Source organism: Miscanthus floridulus, chromosome 18, assembly GCF_019320115.1.
Source record: "Miscanthus floridulus cultivar M001 chromosome 18, ASM1932011v1, whole genome shotgun sequence".
NCBI lineage: Eukaryota > Viridiplantae > Streptophyta > Magnoliopsida > Poales > Poaceae > Miscanthus > Miscanthus floridulus.
In genome coordinates this window covers 37056089-37075073 of record NC_089597.1, presented here as the reverse complement: position 1 = coordinate 37075073, position 18985 = coordinate 37056089, and the positions used below count along the sequence as shown (strand labels likewise).

Genomic DNA, 18985 nt, shown 5'->3' with positions numbered 1-18985 from the left:
TGCTGTTGCCTCGTCCTCGTCGTCCTCATGCGCGTCCTCCCGCGCCTTCTCGTCATCCTCCTGCGCATCCTCCTGTGTCTCCTTGGCGTCCTCCTAGGGCACCTGCTCCTCCTCCTCCTCACACGACAGGGTGGTAGGTGATGACTCCCTCCTACGGCTGCTCCTCCTCCTACTCTCCCTCAGTGCAGCAGTCCTTGTCCTTCGGTACAAGGACCTTAGCTTCCTCATCCCACCGCCCACCATCTTTGTTCAATCACCTACAATTAAAGAGAGTAAACCAATAAGCACAGATAAACAAGAAGTACTTAGAAATAGATGCAAAATAAACAAAACATAATTATAAAATAACATAGTATTACATGTATTAGAAATAATCTTTATGATCGGGATTAGCTGGATCATAAGTCTCATCATCACTATCAATCATGTCAAAATAATCAACACTATCCGAATGAGCAATGTTGTCATTGTCATTGTCTAAATGTAATCACTCAAGCATTTGTAAGTCCTTCACATTTTGCACCTCATCTCCAGCATCCTCTTCAATAACCGTTTCATTTTCTACTTCTATTCCGATCGTTTCGGTCAAGTCTATCTTAAACCTCCCTTCTAGTCCCTCTTCTTGAAAGAACTCTCCGTCATATGTGTTTGGGTCTAAGTTGTAATCTTCATCATTTGGGACAGGCACTTTACCGTGTGGCGATACCCTGTGGACAGTATCCCAACCCTTAAGATGCCTTATGGTTTGACACGCATATGGGAGATAATAAACTTGCGTGGCCTATTGGACCACAATATAGACATTGTCTCCTGGTAAGACAGAATCATGTCAAATTTCGACTAGCCCAAGATTAGAATATGTCTGTCTCATTACTTCAGGATAAAACCAATGGCATTTGAATATGATGGGATTAAAAGGTTTGGAACCATGAAACTTGAGTTCGTATATTTCTTCAATTCTTCCATAATACTCGACGTCATCAACGCCGAGCGTAAAAACTCCGGAACTTGTGGTTCTTCGATTGGGCCGACTCTGCTCATAGTTTGTTGTGCGAAAGCGATATCCATTCACGTCATAACCAGAAAATGACCTGACCCTATAGGCAAAGCCATCGACAACCTGTCTCAACTCGGCATGCATAGACGCATCCCTCTAGCCCTGCAAGCTCAAGCAGGATACATCGTTATATTATTCGCATGTACGATTAACTTGGAATGTCAAACTAAGTACGAGCTAAATTGGACGGTACCTTCCGTTTGAACCAAGAAATGAAATTAGGCATTCCATTTCCCGTACCCTATCTAAGAAGGGTATCTACCTGCTGCGGGGTACGATCTCTTGATTGACGCCAAAATTCATGAAGAAATTCCCTGTACCAACGAGAAACAAGGGGTTGGATGCAGAATAGTGACGGTGTATTTAACAAGTTCGTTGAGAACTTACTGCATGTATGGCGCCACTTCATCAAGGTTGGTCAACACGTATAGCATGATATAGCGCCACTCTTCATGATTCAAGGTCTTGGGGGTCGATGCACTTGTGCTTCCGAGTTGCCCTCAGAAAAGGCTAAGGTTCAATTCATTTTCTCCAGCATTGTAACGAGGGGGTGGATTATGCACGCTAGGGAGGTTGTCACCATAGTATGTTGTTGTGAAGTTCGCCACCTCCTTCAGAATGTATGCCTCTGCAATGGAAGCCTTGATTTTGCATTTATTTCTACATTTCTTTCGAAGAACCTTTAGACATCTCTCGATTGGATAGCACCAATAGCCCTGCATGGGCCCCCCCATTCGTGCCTCATACAGGAGGTGCAAAATCAAATGCTACATCGGATTGATGAAGCTAGGTGGAAAGATCTTCTCCAACTTACAGAGCAACACATGTGCCATTCTTTCCAAGTCAGCAATCACGGTCCGAGATAACTCCTTGGCACAAACTGACAAAAGAAATAGCTCAACTCTGCCAGCACTAGCTAGACATGCTCAAGGACATAGCCTCGAACCATCGTCGGAAGAAGCCGCTCAATCCATATGTGGTACTCATGACTCTTCATCCATAAGACTCGCATAGTAGATAAGTTCACTCCCCTCCTCAGATTAGCTGCATACCCATCAGGGAACATTAACGTCTGCTTCTATTCTAGTACTTCCCTCCTTTGGGGCTTGCTCAAGACAAAATCGGCCTTAGGCCTTCTCTATGTCTTGCCATGACTAGAAGGCTTCATATGTTGGTTTAGTCTATCGCATAACGTTGTCAAATCCACTCTAGCCTTAATATTGTCCTTTGACTTATCAGGAATGTCCATGATTGTTGCCCAAAGTGCCTCAGCGACATTCTTTTCAGTGTGCATTACATCAATGTTGTGTGGAAGGAGAAGGTCATTAAAATAGGGGAGCCGAGTCAAGCCCGACTTATGAGTCCACATATGTTGCTCTCCATATCCGACAAAACCACCTTCTGGATTGACCACGAGACCATCTATTTGTTCACAAACCGTGGCACCAGTCATTATCTATGGTGCAGGGTCTGTCACAACGACACCTTTCATAAAGTTCTTGATGTCTCGTCTGAATGCATGGTCAAGAGGGAGGAATTGCCGATGTTTGTCGAATGATGAATACTTACCACCCTTCTGCAACCAAATGAACCTCAGACCTTCCTTGCATACTGGACATGGAAACTTCCTGTGTACACACCAGGCGCAGAATATCCCATACGCCAGGAAGTCATGCAGGGAGTAGTGGTACCAAACATGCATTTTGAAGTTTTTCTTTGTAGCTCGGTCGTATGTCCATACCCCTTCATCCCAAGCACGGACCAATTCATCAATCATAGGCTCCATGAACACACCCATATTATTCCTCGAGTGTCTAGGAATTATCAACAACAAGAATACGTTCTATTGTTGAAAGCATACGCCGAGGGGGAGATTGAGGGTGATAACGAACACGGGCCAGCATGTGTATGGGGTAGCCATCATTCCATAAGGATTGAACCCATCTGTTGCTAGTGCAACATGTACATTATGAGCCTCTTTAGCTTTCTCACGATGAATGCCATCAAAGTGGGTCCATGCTTCACCATCGGATGCATGTACCATCCTATCAGGATTGTATCGTTTGCTATTTTTGTGTCATGTCATCTGTTTCATGGATTCCTCGGTCATGTATAGCCATTGGATCTTCGGTATGAACGGAAGGTGCTGTAGGATTGTCACAGGAATCTCAAGCTACCTCTTCTGGCCATCACCAGAATCTACCTCCAGGAACCTAGAGGATTTACACTTTGGACAGTACTTTGCTTCCACGTATTCTTTCCTAAATAGGACGCACCCTTTCGGGCAAGCATGTATCTGCTCATACGGCATCTTAAGTGCATGAAGGAGTTTCTGTGACTCGTGCATGCTCTTTGGCAGAAGGTGACCCTCCGGAAGTAGGCTACCAATAACTGTCAACATACCATCGAAGGCATCTCGACTCAGGCTATACTAGGACTTTAACGCCATTATGCGTCCAATGGCATCCAGTTGAGAAACCTTTGTCTAGCTATGAAGGGGTTTCTGTGCCGCGGCAAACATGTCGTAGAACGCCTTTGCGGTTGCCTCTGGTTCCTCCTCCGTACGTCGTTCAGCAAACTGTGCCTCGTGATAGTCATTTAACATGTCTACTACCCACAGCATCAGCATCATAATCCTCGATGCGTGGTCTCACCACCTCCTCTCTCATACGATCGGCTTCACCATGGTAGACCCATCGGGTATAGTCTGCCATAAATCCATTCTTCCAAAGATGTTCCCCCATGACCTTCTTCGTTTGTCTTTTCCTGTTTGCACATTTGCTGCAGGGACAACAAATTTTACTCGCTCCTTTAGCAGCCACGCCAAATGCCCGTTCCAAGAAAGCATCGATCTTGTCGATCCATTAATTGGTGACCTAACCCTGACTTGCGTGGCTCGTGTACATCCACTCACGGTCCTCCATCCTCTAACATATATAGCGACGAGTAATACAAACATCAATTGCATCTACACGACGTTCCTACTATCTAATAGGTGAGGATAGGTCCTAATCCCACGTGAGGATGCGTATGTGGGGTTAGTTTCCATGCTCTACTCCTATCCGAGACAGAATTTTGGCAGCACCTCCCCGCTGTTCTTCAAATACACGTCCTGCCAGGGAGAGTGTGTATCCGGAGAACAACAGGGAGATGATGCCAAAACTCTGTCTCGGATCGGAGCAGACCATGGAAACTAACCCCACCTACGCATCCGTGGGCTGTCCAAAAAACGTGGACAATTCAAAACAGATACGGTTTTAGATATGGAAATATCCACATATTTCCAATAGTATCTTTTTCGAATGGGAGACGCCTAACTGGGTTATGTGATCTACGACCATGATACGGAAAGAGGGGTTATACCTAGGGTGGCGGTGGAGTCAGGCTAGCGGAGCCATGGCGGGTCGGTGCAGTGGCGAGGTGACGCGGTGCAGGCAGACCCGCAGTGGCGAGGAAGGCAATCGGAGTCGCCGAGGTACTCTGGCTCTACTCCGACGGGCTCTTCTCTACAAAAAAAAGAAATATAAAACTGTCAATATAAAATTTCGGCAGCGACCTACCCTGCACGGTGAGGTTCCAAAACCTACAAGAAACCAACGGCACGATGGCCGACATGCACATATATATGAACGGCGCGATGGCCGACATGCACAAGATTATATCCAACCATATATATAACAATGTGACAACCACTCCTACGACTACCACCACTTCCACTCTACCACCACTACTACCGCAACTACTAGTAATACTACACGACGACGACGGTAGGGCATACCTAGTGGGCGTCGTAGGGCGGCGGTGGTGAAGGGGCCAGGGCGCCGGTGGACAAGGCGACGGCTGGGGAAGCGCGGGGACGACAGCGGCAGGGACGCGGCTGGCGCTGGCGCGGGCGGGACAGCGGCGGGGCTGGGGCCTCCTTCTTCTTCCTCCTTCCTCCTTCTTCCTCCCCCTCCTTCTTCCTCCTTCTTCCTCCTGTCCTCCTCTTTTTCTCCTCCTCGGCGCGCGGGCGGGCGCGGCGGCGGCGGTGCTGGCGCGGGCATGCGTGTGTGCGTGCGTGCGATGTGTGGGCCGGCTGGGCCGGGAGGTTAAATCCCCTCTTTACCGAGTGCCTCCGATCTGGCACTCGGCAAAGTTTTTTTATTTTTTTAATTCTTTGCCGAGTGCCACCTGACTAGGCACTCGGCAAAGAAGGTTTTTTTATTTTTTTAAAAAAATCTTTACCGAGTGCCATAGGTCCTGACACTCGGCAAAGAGACTCCTTTGCCGAGTGTCTTCTCCTAACACTCGGTAAAGAGGCTCCTTTGCCGAGTGTCATTTTTTGACACTCAGTAAACCATTTTTTTTTCATTTTTGACCTCTAAACTTTTTTTGCAGTCCTCAAACAATACCTGGTATTCCATATTTCAATGTGGCACATTTCTCGGACTTTTTCTATATTTCTTTAATTTATTTCATTTAATTAAATTTTCTTGGATAATTCAAATTATAACCGCTAGTCATTCAAATAATGAAAAAATGATATTCATATTATTTAGTATAATGTGAGGCCGTATCCAGGAACAGACTACCAATTTCGAACATCTTGTTCACGAAACATGACCACGAACTTGCGGTCGAGTTGTTTTTAAATTCTATAAAAAGCAAACGAAGTCCGAAAATCATGAAACTTGTCAAGGTGTCAAGATATCATATGTGGAGGCTGTGATAAAAAAATGAGGAGATTTCGCACAAGTTGTCACGTACGATGCTTGCAAACCGAAGTCGGCCTCTTCACGAAATCAATTCCGTGAAGAGGCCGACTTCGGTTTGCAAGCATCGTACGTGACAACTTGTGCGAAACCTAATCAATTTTTTATCACAACCTCCACATATGATATCTTGACATCTTGACAAGTTTCATGATTTTCGGACTTCGTTTGCTTTTTATAGAATTTAAAAACAACTCGACCGCAAGTTGGCGGTCATGTTTCGTGAACAAGATGTTCGAAATTGGTGGTCTGTTCCTGGATACGGCCTCACATTATACTAAATAACATGAATATCATTTTTCCATTTATTTTTTTATTATTCGAATGACTAGCAGTTATAATTTAAATTATCCAAGAAAATTCAATTAAATGAAATAAATTAAAGAAATATAGAAAAAGTCCGAGAAATGTGCCACATTGGAACATAGAGTACCAGGTATTGTCTGAGGACTGCAGAAAAAGTTTGGAGATCAAAAGTGAAAAAAAAATGGTTTACCGAGTGTCAAAATATGACACTCGGCAAAGGAGCCTCTTTGCCGAGTGCCAGGAGAAGACACTCGGCAAAGGATTAACGGCGGCTGTCGGCCGTTAACGGCAGCGGCCCTTTGCCGAGTGTTATTGTTTGACACTCGACAAACCTGGCCTTTGCCGAGTGTTATTCTTTACCAAATGTTCAGCACTCGGCAAATCACCTTTTTGTCGAGTGCCATTTGTTTGCCGAGTGCTTTCTCTCTGACACTCGGCAAACAACCTCTTTACCAAGTGCCTGATAAAAAACACTTGGCAAAGTCTGAGACATTCGGCAAAGAAACCGTCTCCGGTAGTGATATTCTGACCGCACATGCGGCATCTTCCGCTAGTCTGAAACACCCGGAAAATGGAAAAGTAAACGCATACGTGGTTGATCGAGAATGCATTCTTTACACAACAATCACAAACTCGACCATAACCACACGTACAAGCACAACGAGGAGATCGATCAGGATCAGAAGCACTCCTAATTTTTCCAAAGAATACTTGGCTAGCATTATGGACATTGCCATCTCCACACACACAAAACCAACAACCACAACAACGTGGACACTGCTGCATTCATACACACACGCTACCCTACCCTACCCCGTTGATATACACGATCTCGTTATCACGGCAACTGTTGGCGTTTGATCCGTTTGTCACACGAGGGCCGATCGAGAGGCCCGCATGGTGGTGGTGGTGGTGGTGGTGCCCTAGCTGCTTTCCCCGGTCCTTGCTGCGGCACTGACCTGAAAATCTGAGGGCGACTCGACGAAATCTGAGGACCAATACGACTACTGGTGGCAGGCTTTGCTGGACAGGGCATGTCCTACGATCTCCATTTGTGTGCACGTCCATCAATCCGTCCTTTCATTTTCCTTTTTGGATTGGAAATGTGCAGCTATGTGTGGTCAGGCCTCATAATCGTCTCGGCTTGGCCGTCGGCTGTGCCTGCCTATATATGGCGCGCGGCGCATGTGTTTCGCTGTGGCTTAGTGGCCGGGCTAGTAGCTTTGACGATCTGAAAGGAAACAAGGAAATGGACTCATCATCACTGAGCCATCGTCGCACGAATCTCGGGGCCGGCGTGATCTACATGGACCCGGCCGAAGGATCATGGATGAATGGATCGATAGATGTAACCGGTGATGCTGCCATGCATGCCAACCGGCGTGCGCACCCCGGTCGTTCGCGGCGGCGTCGGCGTGGGGACGCGAGAGCGAGGGCTCCCGAGGCGGCACCTTGCCGCCCGGGGACACGAGTGGTGACGCATGGGGCAGGCAGGTGTGCCGCGAGTCGGGTCCCCAGGCGGCATCAGTGGAGGGAAGATTTCCTGGCGACCCCTCTGCAGCCAAGTGCACGGCCTTAGCTGTCATCGGCGCTGGTCAACTTGAGAACAGAACCCTGATGAGCTGATCCATCTTGCTTCTTCTTTTCTGTTTTGTATGTGTTCTCCTTGGTTTTTAAACCTAGGGACGACACTACCCGGCCCCTCCCGTTCCATTAAAAAAACATAGGATGCCCATGAGCTGATTCAAGCTTATTTTGCATCTTTGGAATAGAGCTAAGGCCGGGCGATTTTATATCCCAGTTTCCAAGACTCTCAGAGGTTGAAAACAATGTAGACAAGTTTCATCCCATTAAACTTTTATCATCTCTCTCTTCATTTTTACTATGTCATGTCAGCTTATTTAATGTTCATGAAACCCTCACTGAGACTTGTCTAATAATAAGTTCTGGGTAGCTATAACAGCCAAGAATCCTAAATCCTCAGGATTTGTCCAAGCCAGGTTAGGTCTATGGTTAGGCTTACACTATTTTGCTCCCGTCGCGTAGCATCTGTGGAAGGAGAGGAATGCACAGTTGTTTCTTAATGATGCATCATCCTTGTGGTAGGTGTTGGATAGAATCAAAGCATAAAGAGCGCATCTAAGGGAGCAATTAACCGGGGGCCAAGCACTTAGGGAGAGCTTATGTGTCTAATAAGTGAGCCCTACACTTTTACGCTGCATCTAGGCCTGACAGCTACCGTCGATTAAGCAACGTGGCGTGGTGTTGCATTCACACCTGTGACTGCATCGCGTGGCCAATTGCACAGTGCATCCATCCATCCATGTCCACTTTCTCTGCGCGACTGCGCCTATATACAAATCTATATCCGCGGGAGTATTGGCGCTCATAGAAAGTCTTTGGCGCTCATAAAAAGTCTCATAGAAAATCTATTTTTAATTAAATTGCTCAAATCAAAGTCAAAATAACAATTTGGAACAGAAGGAATAGTTGACATATCACATATGAGTGCGATATCTTGCAGTGTCTGTGTCTCTACAATATCAACAAACTTCCTTGATTAAAAAAAATTCTTGAATGCCATCCAAAGATATATGATATATTTTTTTGAAAAAAAGGTATAGTAAAATAAATTCAAACAAAAAGGAACATATAAAGACATAAAGTACAGTAGATAGAAACATAAATCCATATATTTGTTCCAACACATGCATGCATCTTTTGCAAACCAGCAAAGCCACGATAATGAGGCATCAGCTGCATCAATTAACTTTTGCAAACTCTGATGATGCAATACAAAGCCGAAGATACATAGTAAACATCACATTGCTCCGATCCGCTGCTACGTGGTACGCGACGGGAGAAGAATACAAACACGTAGGTAGCTAGGTACACCAAGCATGCATGACACACGCAGCTCTAGCTCTCTCTTATCCCACCTGAGGTCTTGAACAGAGCGAGCGAGCACACAGTACTCTCACACAGCGTGCGTGCGCACATATGCATGCATGGACGACGCACGGTGAGGTGTGAATGCACCTGACGGTCCGTCCCCGGCTGGCCGTCAGACGATGTCGAACTCGTCGGCGGCGAGCGCGGGCTGGCTCTGCAGGCGGCGGAGCTTCAAGGATGAGAGCCTCTGTGTGTCCTTGGCAGCGGGGTCCTCCTCGAAGCGGATGTAGGTGTAGACCCAGGCTCCAGAGAGCGTGCCGATGACGGGGCCAAGAAAGTAGATCCAGAGTCCCGTGAAGACGTTGCTGGCCACCGCCGGCGCGAGCGTCCTCGCCGGGTTCATCGATCCGCCGGACACTGGCCTGCAAATGCCACTCGTTTCCCCCGCGTCTTAGCTTAAATGTGTACAAGTGTGTCGGTGATGGCTCAGTGTGTGCTGCAGTTTCCTCGTGGGTTCTTACGTCTACTCTATTTACTAGCTAGGGTTTCTTATCGTCGTTTTGCATAAATAAGTCAGTGAAGGCAGGCTTTTGTAATGTTGTATATGTACTAGTTATTATGTAGACTGTAGAGCACGATAAGCTAGCTAGAAGTACTGTACTAGTGCCTAAAGAAAGCGATTATGACATGAGCTGATGACAGGGTAATTTCAGTTCAGCTTCAGCCGCCGAGGCTTGCATTGGGTGCAAGGTCACGACCTGTCGCAACCACAGTATCAGCTTGTAGGAGTACTACTACATCAAGGTGATCCGAAATCTTTAAAGAAGCGGAAAAAAAATGGCGGCTCGATCGGTACGTAGCAAAGAACGTCATCAGCTTGGAAAGTCACCTCCTCGCTTGCCTTCCTAGCTACCGATCGAGGACCTGCTAGTGCTGGGCATGCAGGCGATTTCTTCAGTGTCACTACTGCTACTAGCTTACTAGCTAGCCTTCGTCGAAAGTCTACCATGTTTTAATTCCTCGCGAGAGTGCTAGCTACAGTCAGTCGTGTCCTTGCTAATAGTAGGGATGAAAACGGTACGGATATTTTCCGACCGTATTCGAAACCGAATCTGTTTAAAGGGGTTAAGATCTGTCCGTATCCGAGTCCGGATATCCAACATCCGATACCGTATCCGTATCCGAATACTCAAATCGCATATTTATGATGTCGATATCCAATCGTATCCTATCCGACATAGTTGACACTATCCGTATTCAAATCCGAATCCGGACAGAAATATGAAAACAAATGTAATATCGGTGATATCCGTCCGTATGCGATCCGTTTTCATCCCTAGCTAATAGTACTAATAAGGTCAGTGTGATTGAGGATTTTGTCATCTGTGTGACTCGTTTTTGTTCATATTACCCTGCGAAGATGGACGTAATGCAAACCGCGGAACCGACTGCTAACCCGGCCAACTCACCCACCTGCAGCCAAACAAAGCAACCAAGCACGTCGTCAGGGCAATCGATGAACAGAGACCGATCAGCAGGGGAGCTAGAGCGGAGGAGAGGCAGGAGCAGCAGTGCAGGCAAGCAACAGGCCGGGTACTCTACTCACCGCCCTGGAGTCCGTGGCGACGGCGCAGGTGACGAACATCATGTTGAAGGTGACGACGATCTCGATGACGAGCGCGTGCCAGTGCGGGCCCGACGGCGTGGTGGTGCCGATGACGGCGATGGGGTGGAGCACCGCCTTGAGCACAAACGCCGCGCACATCGCCCCCGTGAACTGCGCCGCCCAGTAGAACGGCACCTGCGGGCATGCGAATATACATACACATCACAAGCAAATTAACAAAAACCTCACGCCTTGAGCTTGAAAGCACCTTGAAAGCGGCACACACCTACACCTATCGCACGCGACGCGATTCGTTCGCCAAGCAAGGCCGTCGTCATCCATTATGCATCCAAAATCAAAATAAACCGCTCGTTTACGATGTGATGTGATGGGCACGATCGTCGGTGCACGGGGGCACCACGTCCGTCGAATCAGGCCGCCCGCCCGGGCCAGCCGGGCAGGGAGGCGGAGGCGCATGCATATGTGCTGCGTTTGGTTGGACACGTCGGAATATTCCGACGATGGAAAGGCTGTGGTGCTCGTCTCGGCGACACCTGCCTTGGCTGGCCGCGTGCACGCACGCGTGCGTGGTACGGTCCGGTGCGCGCGGACTTTGTAAGCATGCCACGCGAGCCGCTAATAATTCCCCGGATTGGGCTTTAGAGCATGGCACCCAGCGGGCGAGGTCCCCGTACGTTCCAATCGCCCCGGCCGGATTATATTCTTCCCAACATGACCCATGCCATGTCGTCTTTCTATCTCGGCAGGATCAGCCGGTGCACGGCCGGATTCGTGGCCGAAGGCAACGCTGCACATGCACGCACCCAACAACCTTCATTCAGTTCTTCGCCAAGCTAAGTACCATCAGCCCACCATCACCATCCTGGCCACCATGTTCTTGATGGCTTGAATTACGTCTGATCAACCTTTCTAAGTACTAGTATAAAACAGCCGCGAGAATGTCAACCCGGCCCCTCTGGTTGCCATGCATTAGCGGAAGCATGTGCCATTAGCAGATCGAGCCCTAATCATATATACTACGAGCCAATCAGTTCTGCTACCAAGTAGCCCAATCATATGTACTCAAGATCAAGGCTTTCATGTCTGGAGGAGGTTGTTGTTTTATCTGGTTCACATGTTGCGCGAGCTCTCGGCGTGTTGCCTGCCAAATAATACCCGTTTTGTTTTGGATCCTGCTGTATGCTGCCGGCTAGCTACCGACCTGACAGCTGACACCATGACTAGGAAAGTCTGATACCAATCGGCAATCGGAACAAATAAGCCGTTCACGAAGTATACTACACTTGTTTAAGCAGCACGGGCCTGTTCAGCTGGTATTAAAGCCGGCTGATAAGCCGGCTGAAGCTATTTTGTTGTGAGAGAAAAATACTGTAGATTCTAGCTGATAAGCCGGCTAATTAATACGTGAGCTGTTTTTATCATTGGCTGCTTCATGTGTCCAGTTGGCAGCTAATCCATCTGTCCGTGTCTGTATGCGGGAGCTGTTGTAAGTTTCTTCAAGTAGTTTATTTGTAGTATATAGGACGCACTCGCACATACAGAAGCTAGCGTTTATTTTTATTTTATTTTTTAAAAAAAAGAAACCTATGCCGTGGGAATTGCCATGTGATCTTCATGTGAAAACCATCTCGGTAATTTATTGGCAGAGCTTTCTGTCTCAACTATCTTATGTCCAGTTCAGGTCATAGAGCTAGTTGGTATAGTTTACCTTTCTAGTTTTTCGTACGCTAGCCTCTTTCATGCTTTCTAGTTTTTGTTTGTCTAGCCAATCCATGCTGCTGGCCTTGAGTATTTAATTTATTTCCTTTTTGATGAAATGCATAGCTCTTCTGTTCGTTCATGGAAAAGGTATATCGTAGCTACATGCCTACATCCTAATTCCTAAACTGCGATGGCTAGCTAGCCAAGTACAAAGGCTATGACAACATGTTGACAACTAAGTCCTACTGAACTCCTATATTAACAAATGGATGGAAATAGCGGACCCAACGAATTGAAAGAGAGCTGCCGCGAAAAGAAATATGCATGATGCCTACACGCCAAAAGTTGCACTTCCGTTTGCAGGACGAACACGAAACTAATAAGAGAGCAGAGAAAAAGCAGGCAAATTAAATAAACCGGCCGATTATATTAATAAGAAGGTAAGGTACGTACCTGAATCCAGGGGAAATGCCGGAAGCATGCGAAGGAGAGCGTGACGGCGGGGTTCATGTGCGCGCCGGAGATGTGGCCGGTGGCGTAGATCATGACGGTGACGATGAGCCCGCCGACCACCGACTGCCCCAGCTGCGAGATGCGCTTGTTGTCCTCGCCGTAGATGGACGCCGCCCCGCAGGTCACGAACACCAGCAGGAACGTCGCCACCACCTCCGAGATCACCTGCCATCCATATGTACGGGTTGTGTGTGCACGTACGTACGCGCAAGATGAGAGTCGTCAGTGTACGTTGTACATCGACCATAACCAGTCCGTGTTTATTACCACACGGCGGCCAGTCGTCGGTTAGTTGCCGAGCTAGCTAGCTAGCTTGCTTCAGCGCAAGGTAGCTAGCCAGACGCTGACAGGTGGAGCATCGCATCACATCGATCAGTTATTACGTACCTTCTTCCCAAGGTGCGGCGGGAAGATGTCGGCGATGGACTTGTCCGGGTAGAACAAGGTGGGGACGGCGGAGCCGCTCTGCACGGTGGAGAGGTCGTGGATCTCGTTCGAGTAGTTCACCCGCGAGTTGGTCCTCGACGTGGTGGAGGCAGCCATGATGGATCTAAGCTTAGCTTGATCAGCTGGATCGGCCGCTGGGAGACGCAAGCAGCAGGGTCACTGCGAGGAAGGATGCTGCTGGTGCGTGCTCGCTTCCTGCCTGCTCTCAGCTCCGCAGCGGGCGGGCAGGTATTTATAGATGGGTGGCGAGGGAAGGGCCGGGCGAGGCCGCGCGAGCCGTCCGCGTCCCGGGTCCGGTGGACGGGGACGGCAGGTGGTGGGCACTGCGAGGAGGCACAGCGCTGTGCGCTGCCTTTGCGCTTGTGGCTGCGGAGCGCGCGGGCCAGACGGATGGGTCGTCCGTGGGACCGTGGGAAGGAACTGGGACCGTGGGAGGGAGGTGGAGTGGTGGTCTAGTCTGGAACCGGCCGGGATGTGAGATCAGAGGGAGACGGGAGCATGTGTCTTCCTAGGGTGGCTTGGACGTTGTTGAGCATCGCCGGTGTCGCATCGAACTGAGCAGCATGCTGTCAGGCCACGAAGGCACATTTAATTCGCATGCAAGCTAACCGAAGACTGCTCCAGTGTGGAGTTCGCTTTTTATCTGCGAAACTCGTACGAAACAATAAGGTCTAGTCTAGTTCCACCCTAAATTTCCAAAAAAGTGCTACAGTACCTATCACATCGAATATTTGCGGTCCGTGTATGGAGCATTAAATGTAGACGAAAAAAAACTAATTGCACAGTTTGGTGGGAAATTGCGAGACGAACGTTTTGAGCCTAATTAGTCCATGATTGAACACTAATTGCCAAATAAAAACGAAAGTGCTACAGTAGCCCCCAATTTCAACTTTCTGAAACTAAACACGCGCTAAACAAAATACAGATCAGAGCGCTGCTCCTCCTGCTGCGTGGCAGCATGCGTGAAAACTATCTCTATACAGGAATCCTGCTTTCAAAAGTGGGCTAATGGATAGGGTCACGTCGCCCGCGAATCCGCTAGCCGTTAGATAGGGCGACAAAACAATCTGGTACGTCCGATACGGATCGGCTCGGGTCTCATACCCACTTCGTTCTCGACCTGAGGCATCGCGACGCTTCATGGGCCGCACGACGCGTTTCTCCGCTCACCTTTTCCTCCTCGTTCCCTCCGCCTGCTCCACCGCCCCCATGCTCTCCACTCCGCCCTCCGCTTGCCGCGCCACCAGAGCGGGCTGGAATCGCGGTCACCGGCGAGCTGGCGAAGCGTAATGGCACAATGGCGAGCTGCCGCTGCCGCCTGGCCCCCGGCGTGGCAGGCTGGCGAGGCGGGGATCTGGCGGCGTGCCCTCGGCGCGGCGGCTCCCGATCAAGGTGTGGGTACGGCCGGCCACGGAGACGCCGGGGCGAGCGGCGGCGCACAAGCCATCGACTCAGCTCCCTTGGCGCGGCAGGCCATCGACGCAGGTCCCTGCCACCGGCGAATTGGCGAGGCAGCGGTCTCCAGGCGCTACGGTGACTCCCCGCGTGGCAGCGGGCTCCAGACACCGTGGCATCCAAACGCGGCGCCGGCTCCCAGCACGGTGGCCCTGGCCTCATCCTGCTTGTGCTCAAACAAGTTGTTGCATTTTCCATGCTACTGCGAGGATTCTGGCCAGAGAAAAAAGAGGCAGTGGTCTTGGTTGATACCTGATAGACAAGATGAGAAGATTTGCCCATTCACTGTAGCTGATGGAGGTGCTTCGGGCTGCTTCAATGCGAGGGAGAATGATACAAGCTTGCTGAAATTATTAAGATGAATCTATTTTTTTTGTACATACTCCCTGTCTTACATGTAGCAGCTACGTTCGCATTTCCCATCTGAGCTCATCAACATGGAGACCGGGAGATAAAAGGGGCAGACCCAGTGCCGGAGCCTCCCACATGAGTAAGGTCTAAGGAAGGGATCAACATGGAGACTGGGAGAGAAAAGCATAAATAAGCATGTAGCACAATTTGAAGGTCAATCATGACCTATGCTCCTCAATTGGGTTCTAAAGTATAGCTTGGTCACATGTAAATTTAGTATGCAATAATATATCCGCCAATTGTAATTTTCAATATGCATATAATTGCAAAGAGTTAAATGTACTCGTTGTATTAATATGTCAATAAAACTTTATCTGGTTTGGTCAGCCATGGAGAAAGGACAAGACCAATAAAATTGTTGTTCCACTCTGCCTAAGTCCATTTAAGACAAAAAAATATCTAACCCTAAGATGGCAGTAGAAAACCATCCTATTCCACCTTCTTTTACTTAATTAATATGGATAATTTTATCATGCCTCTGCATTCACTAAGCCCAGAGTATATGATGGTCCCATATTTATATTAGATCGTTGATCAAGTAAGAAAATTACTGTTTTCACATGTTTATTTGTACACAAAACATGACCATCTATAATACAACGGGCACATCCACTGGCCATACGCGGCAACGCCGCAATCTTTTCTAGGATAGTATTTAATTGCTCTCGCGTCGAACCGTCTGTAAGCGTCGAACTGAAGATTTTTTTCAGCACGGTTCGACTGCTCCAATGTGTAAATCGATTTCTCACCCTGTTTCTCTCCCCCCTCGGTTCGCTTCTGCATACACTGGAGCTTATGGCTTCCTGATGCAAGCATCAATTTGGGTATCCGTCAGGGCTCGTTCTGGCTCACAATTTGGCTCGTTAAATAAATGAGTTGAAGTTCCAGCCAGCTCGTGAAAAAACTAAATCGAGCCGAGCCGAGATGGGCCAGCCACGAGTCACAAATATATTTCAATCCTACCGATGACTTGACATTTCATTTCAAATGATATTAGTACTCTGTGACAATAAATTTTGTCGGTTGTTTCTTTATATAAGTTTATTCATTCTAACTAGGACATTATTACCTTAGTTTTTTATGAAGCAATATTATATGATTCTTCTACAGAGGAAATTCAACCATTCAAGTGTTCTGGTGTAAGCTAAAATGGCTATTTATACTAAGAGTGAAGTTCTTTATGGCATTATAGTAATTAAGAGTGAGTACTAGGACCTAGCTATAATCATTTTTAATAAAATATAAGAAGCCGTTTGGATCTTTTCATCTTCAAGGAATTAGAATCTACTTAAAGGACTAGCCGATTTGGCTTGAAATTTGACATTCCATAACTTTTCAAAGTTTACATATGAGCATATCTATAAAATCCATAAGGCGAGAGATAGAAATTCTATAAATCACCATGCTATGTTTATACTCTGCAACTTATAACACGCTCTTCGGCTCACTCCCCTACAACAGAAATGCAACACATAAGTAGTTTTCTCGTATGGCCAACAATAGTATACAAATATATTCCATATATAACCATATTAGCTTAATTAATGTGTGACTAAATTATGATTATTAGAATAAATTTTAATTCTAAGGATCCAAATAGGGCCTAAAAGGAAATTTTGAATGCAAAATATTTGAAGCACTATATTTTCAACCTAAGACATGTAAGCCAACTGGAGGTATTTGTAGGGTTATGAGGATGCTACGCTAGCTGGAAAACAAAAATTCGACCTCATAAACTAGGATCTACTGCTAGTTATAGATCACGGGATTACCACTAGATGCGTAGGTGCAGCGGAAGCGACTCGATATAGTCGAACGCACCGTAGCAGTGCCGTGCAGTTGCAAGGTCTTCCATACGTCCGTCCCCTTCGTGTGGTTCGTCCTTGTGCTCTAGATGTAGCACCTCCGAGGTATCCACACGTACAGGGAGGAAGCGTCGCGCCTCCGGACAGCTAGGTCCGCGTGGAGCAGCAGGCGCGGGCATAGGATGGGCGGCGACGGCTGCCAAAAAGGCGTGGATACCTAGCCCTGTTGCCCACCCCACTTATTTATAGGCGTCTCTAATGAGCTCCCGAGTTGGAGGCCCATTAGTAACCCTAAGCCTTGTCTAACTCGGATCCAATCCGAATTAGGCTTCCAGCCCCTTAAGCGTGCGACCCTATGGGTTCACGCACACATAGACATGGCCCGAGTACTCCTACTCGGCCATTAGTTGATAGCGGCCTCTAGCAAGGCATGTCAACTCCTATGCGTATGCAAAGATCATATCAGACGAACCACCACAAAACCACATACTTGTTGTTCCCTTGCCTCACGATATTTGGTCCAACTCATAGGTTAACACTTAACCCAAGCACGGCCATGCATTTCTTGATCTAATCATTAGAGTGATCCAGTGATATCTCTCTCATATAGAGAGGGGCAAATTCCTTCTTGATTGTCTATGTCTCATAGCATGTTTCCCGACAAACCCAAAAAATCACTTTTATAACTACCCTGTTACGGAGTAGCATTTGATAGTCCCTGAGTAGGTCGTTTCACATCTTGAATACATACAACAATCTCAGGTCTAAGGGCATAACGTACATGATGTGAATAGAGATAATAACAACATCTCACATTAGGTCAGTTCAGCCCCATGTCATACATGTGCCCACATTATTAGTTTGACATCTCCATGTCTATGACTTGTGAAACATAGTCATCAACTAATAATGTGCTGATCCATTATTCATGTGTGTCCTCACACGAACTCTGACCAGGGACAACATTAGAATAACCATACAAGTAAAAGAGTTTCATAAATAATTCACATAATTGCTAATCGATACAGGTTGTCTTTAATGGAAATTCAATTAACTCATAATATATCATGGATACAAGGCAATATAATCATTTCTATGATTATCTCTAGGGCATACTCCCAACAGTATTTAGGTATGGTGTATTTGGCGCCTAACAATGGGAAAAAACAGAGGTAGGGTGCTGTGATGCCAACGAATTGTTAGGCGGTAAATGGACATTGATAATGATATGGCCCTCGAACGTCCGTCCTATGATTTCCGGTCCGGACGTGGCTCATCCTCATCCACTCGCCCGTGTCGCTTGCATGACTTCCCATCCGGACCTCGTGGCTCATCCTCATCCACTAGCCCACGTCGTTCGCACCGCTCTATGCTGTGTGCCCCTGCTCGCAGTTGCAGGACGGATCTCTGCCTACGCTGCTCGCCGGCACCGCCCCCGCCCGTACTCGCGCCTCCCGTCGCGGCTACACTCCATCCACCCGCCGCGGCCACTACTGAGGTCCGTGCCACCGACGAGCTCCACGCCGACGAGCTCCGTGCACTCCGTGGCATCGAGCCCCATGCCGGTGTCGAGCTCCACAACGACGAGCTCCATTCGTCCAAGCAGCATGGTGTGACATTGCACTTGCGTTAAAAGCGCATGTTGCAACCTATGTTTCATAGTGTTTCATATGTTTCAAAGGTATGTTGCAATTGTTTCATGCTGATGTTGCAAAAGTAGATCGAGATGTTGCATATGTTGCAATGGTTGTAAACGTATGTTGCAAAAGTCTCTTTCCAATGTTTCATCTGTGTTTTTGAATGTATGCTTCAAGTGTGTTTTATCTGGATATTGCATACGTTTCACACATATGTTGCAAGTGTTTTATCTGGATATTGCGTATGTTTTGCAATGGTTTTCAAGTGTTTTTCCAGGTGTTTTTTTACAAGTGTTTCAGAAGCATGTTTTAAGTGTTTCATCTACCTTTAGATATATGTTGCAAGTGTTGCATCTCGATGTTTTAAAAGTAGATCGGGTGTT

General features: G+C 47.6%; 1 protein-coding gene across 1 annotated transcript; it reads right to left on the bottom strand.

Annotated features, from left to right (window-relative positions):
- Positions 1-8773: 8773 nt before the first annotated feature.
- On the bottom strand, positions 8774-13513 carry LOC136520136 (aquaporin NIP2-2-like). Its single transcript, XM_066513561.1, has 5 exons — positions 13235-13513; positions 12788-13012; positions 10613-10807; positions 10418-10479; positions 8774-9428 (listed from the first exon to the last, which is right to left on the bottom strand). Exons 1-5 carry the CDS (start codon positions 13388-13390, stop codon positions 9179-9181), a joined length of 888 nt encoding a protein of 295 aa, XP_066369658.1. The 5' UTR covers positions 13391-13513; the 3' UTR covers positions 8774-9178.
- Between the last annotated feature and the right edge of the window lie 5472 nt (positions 13514-18985).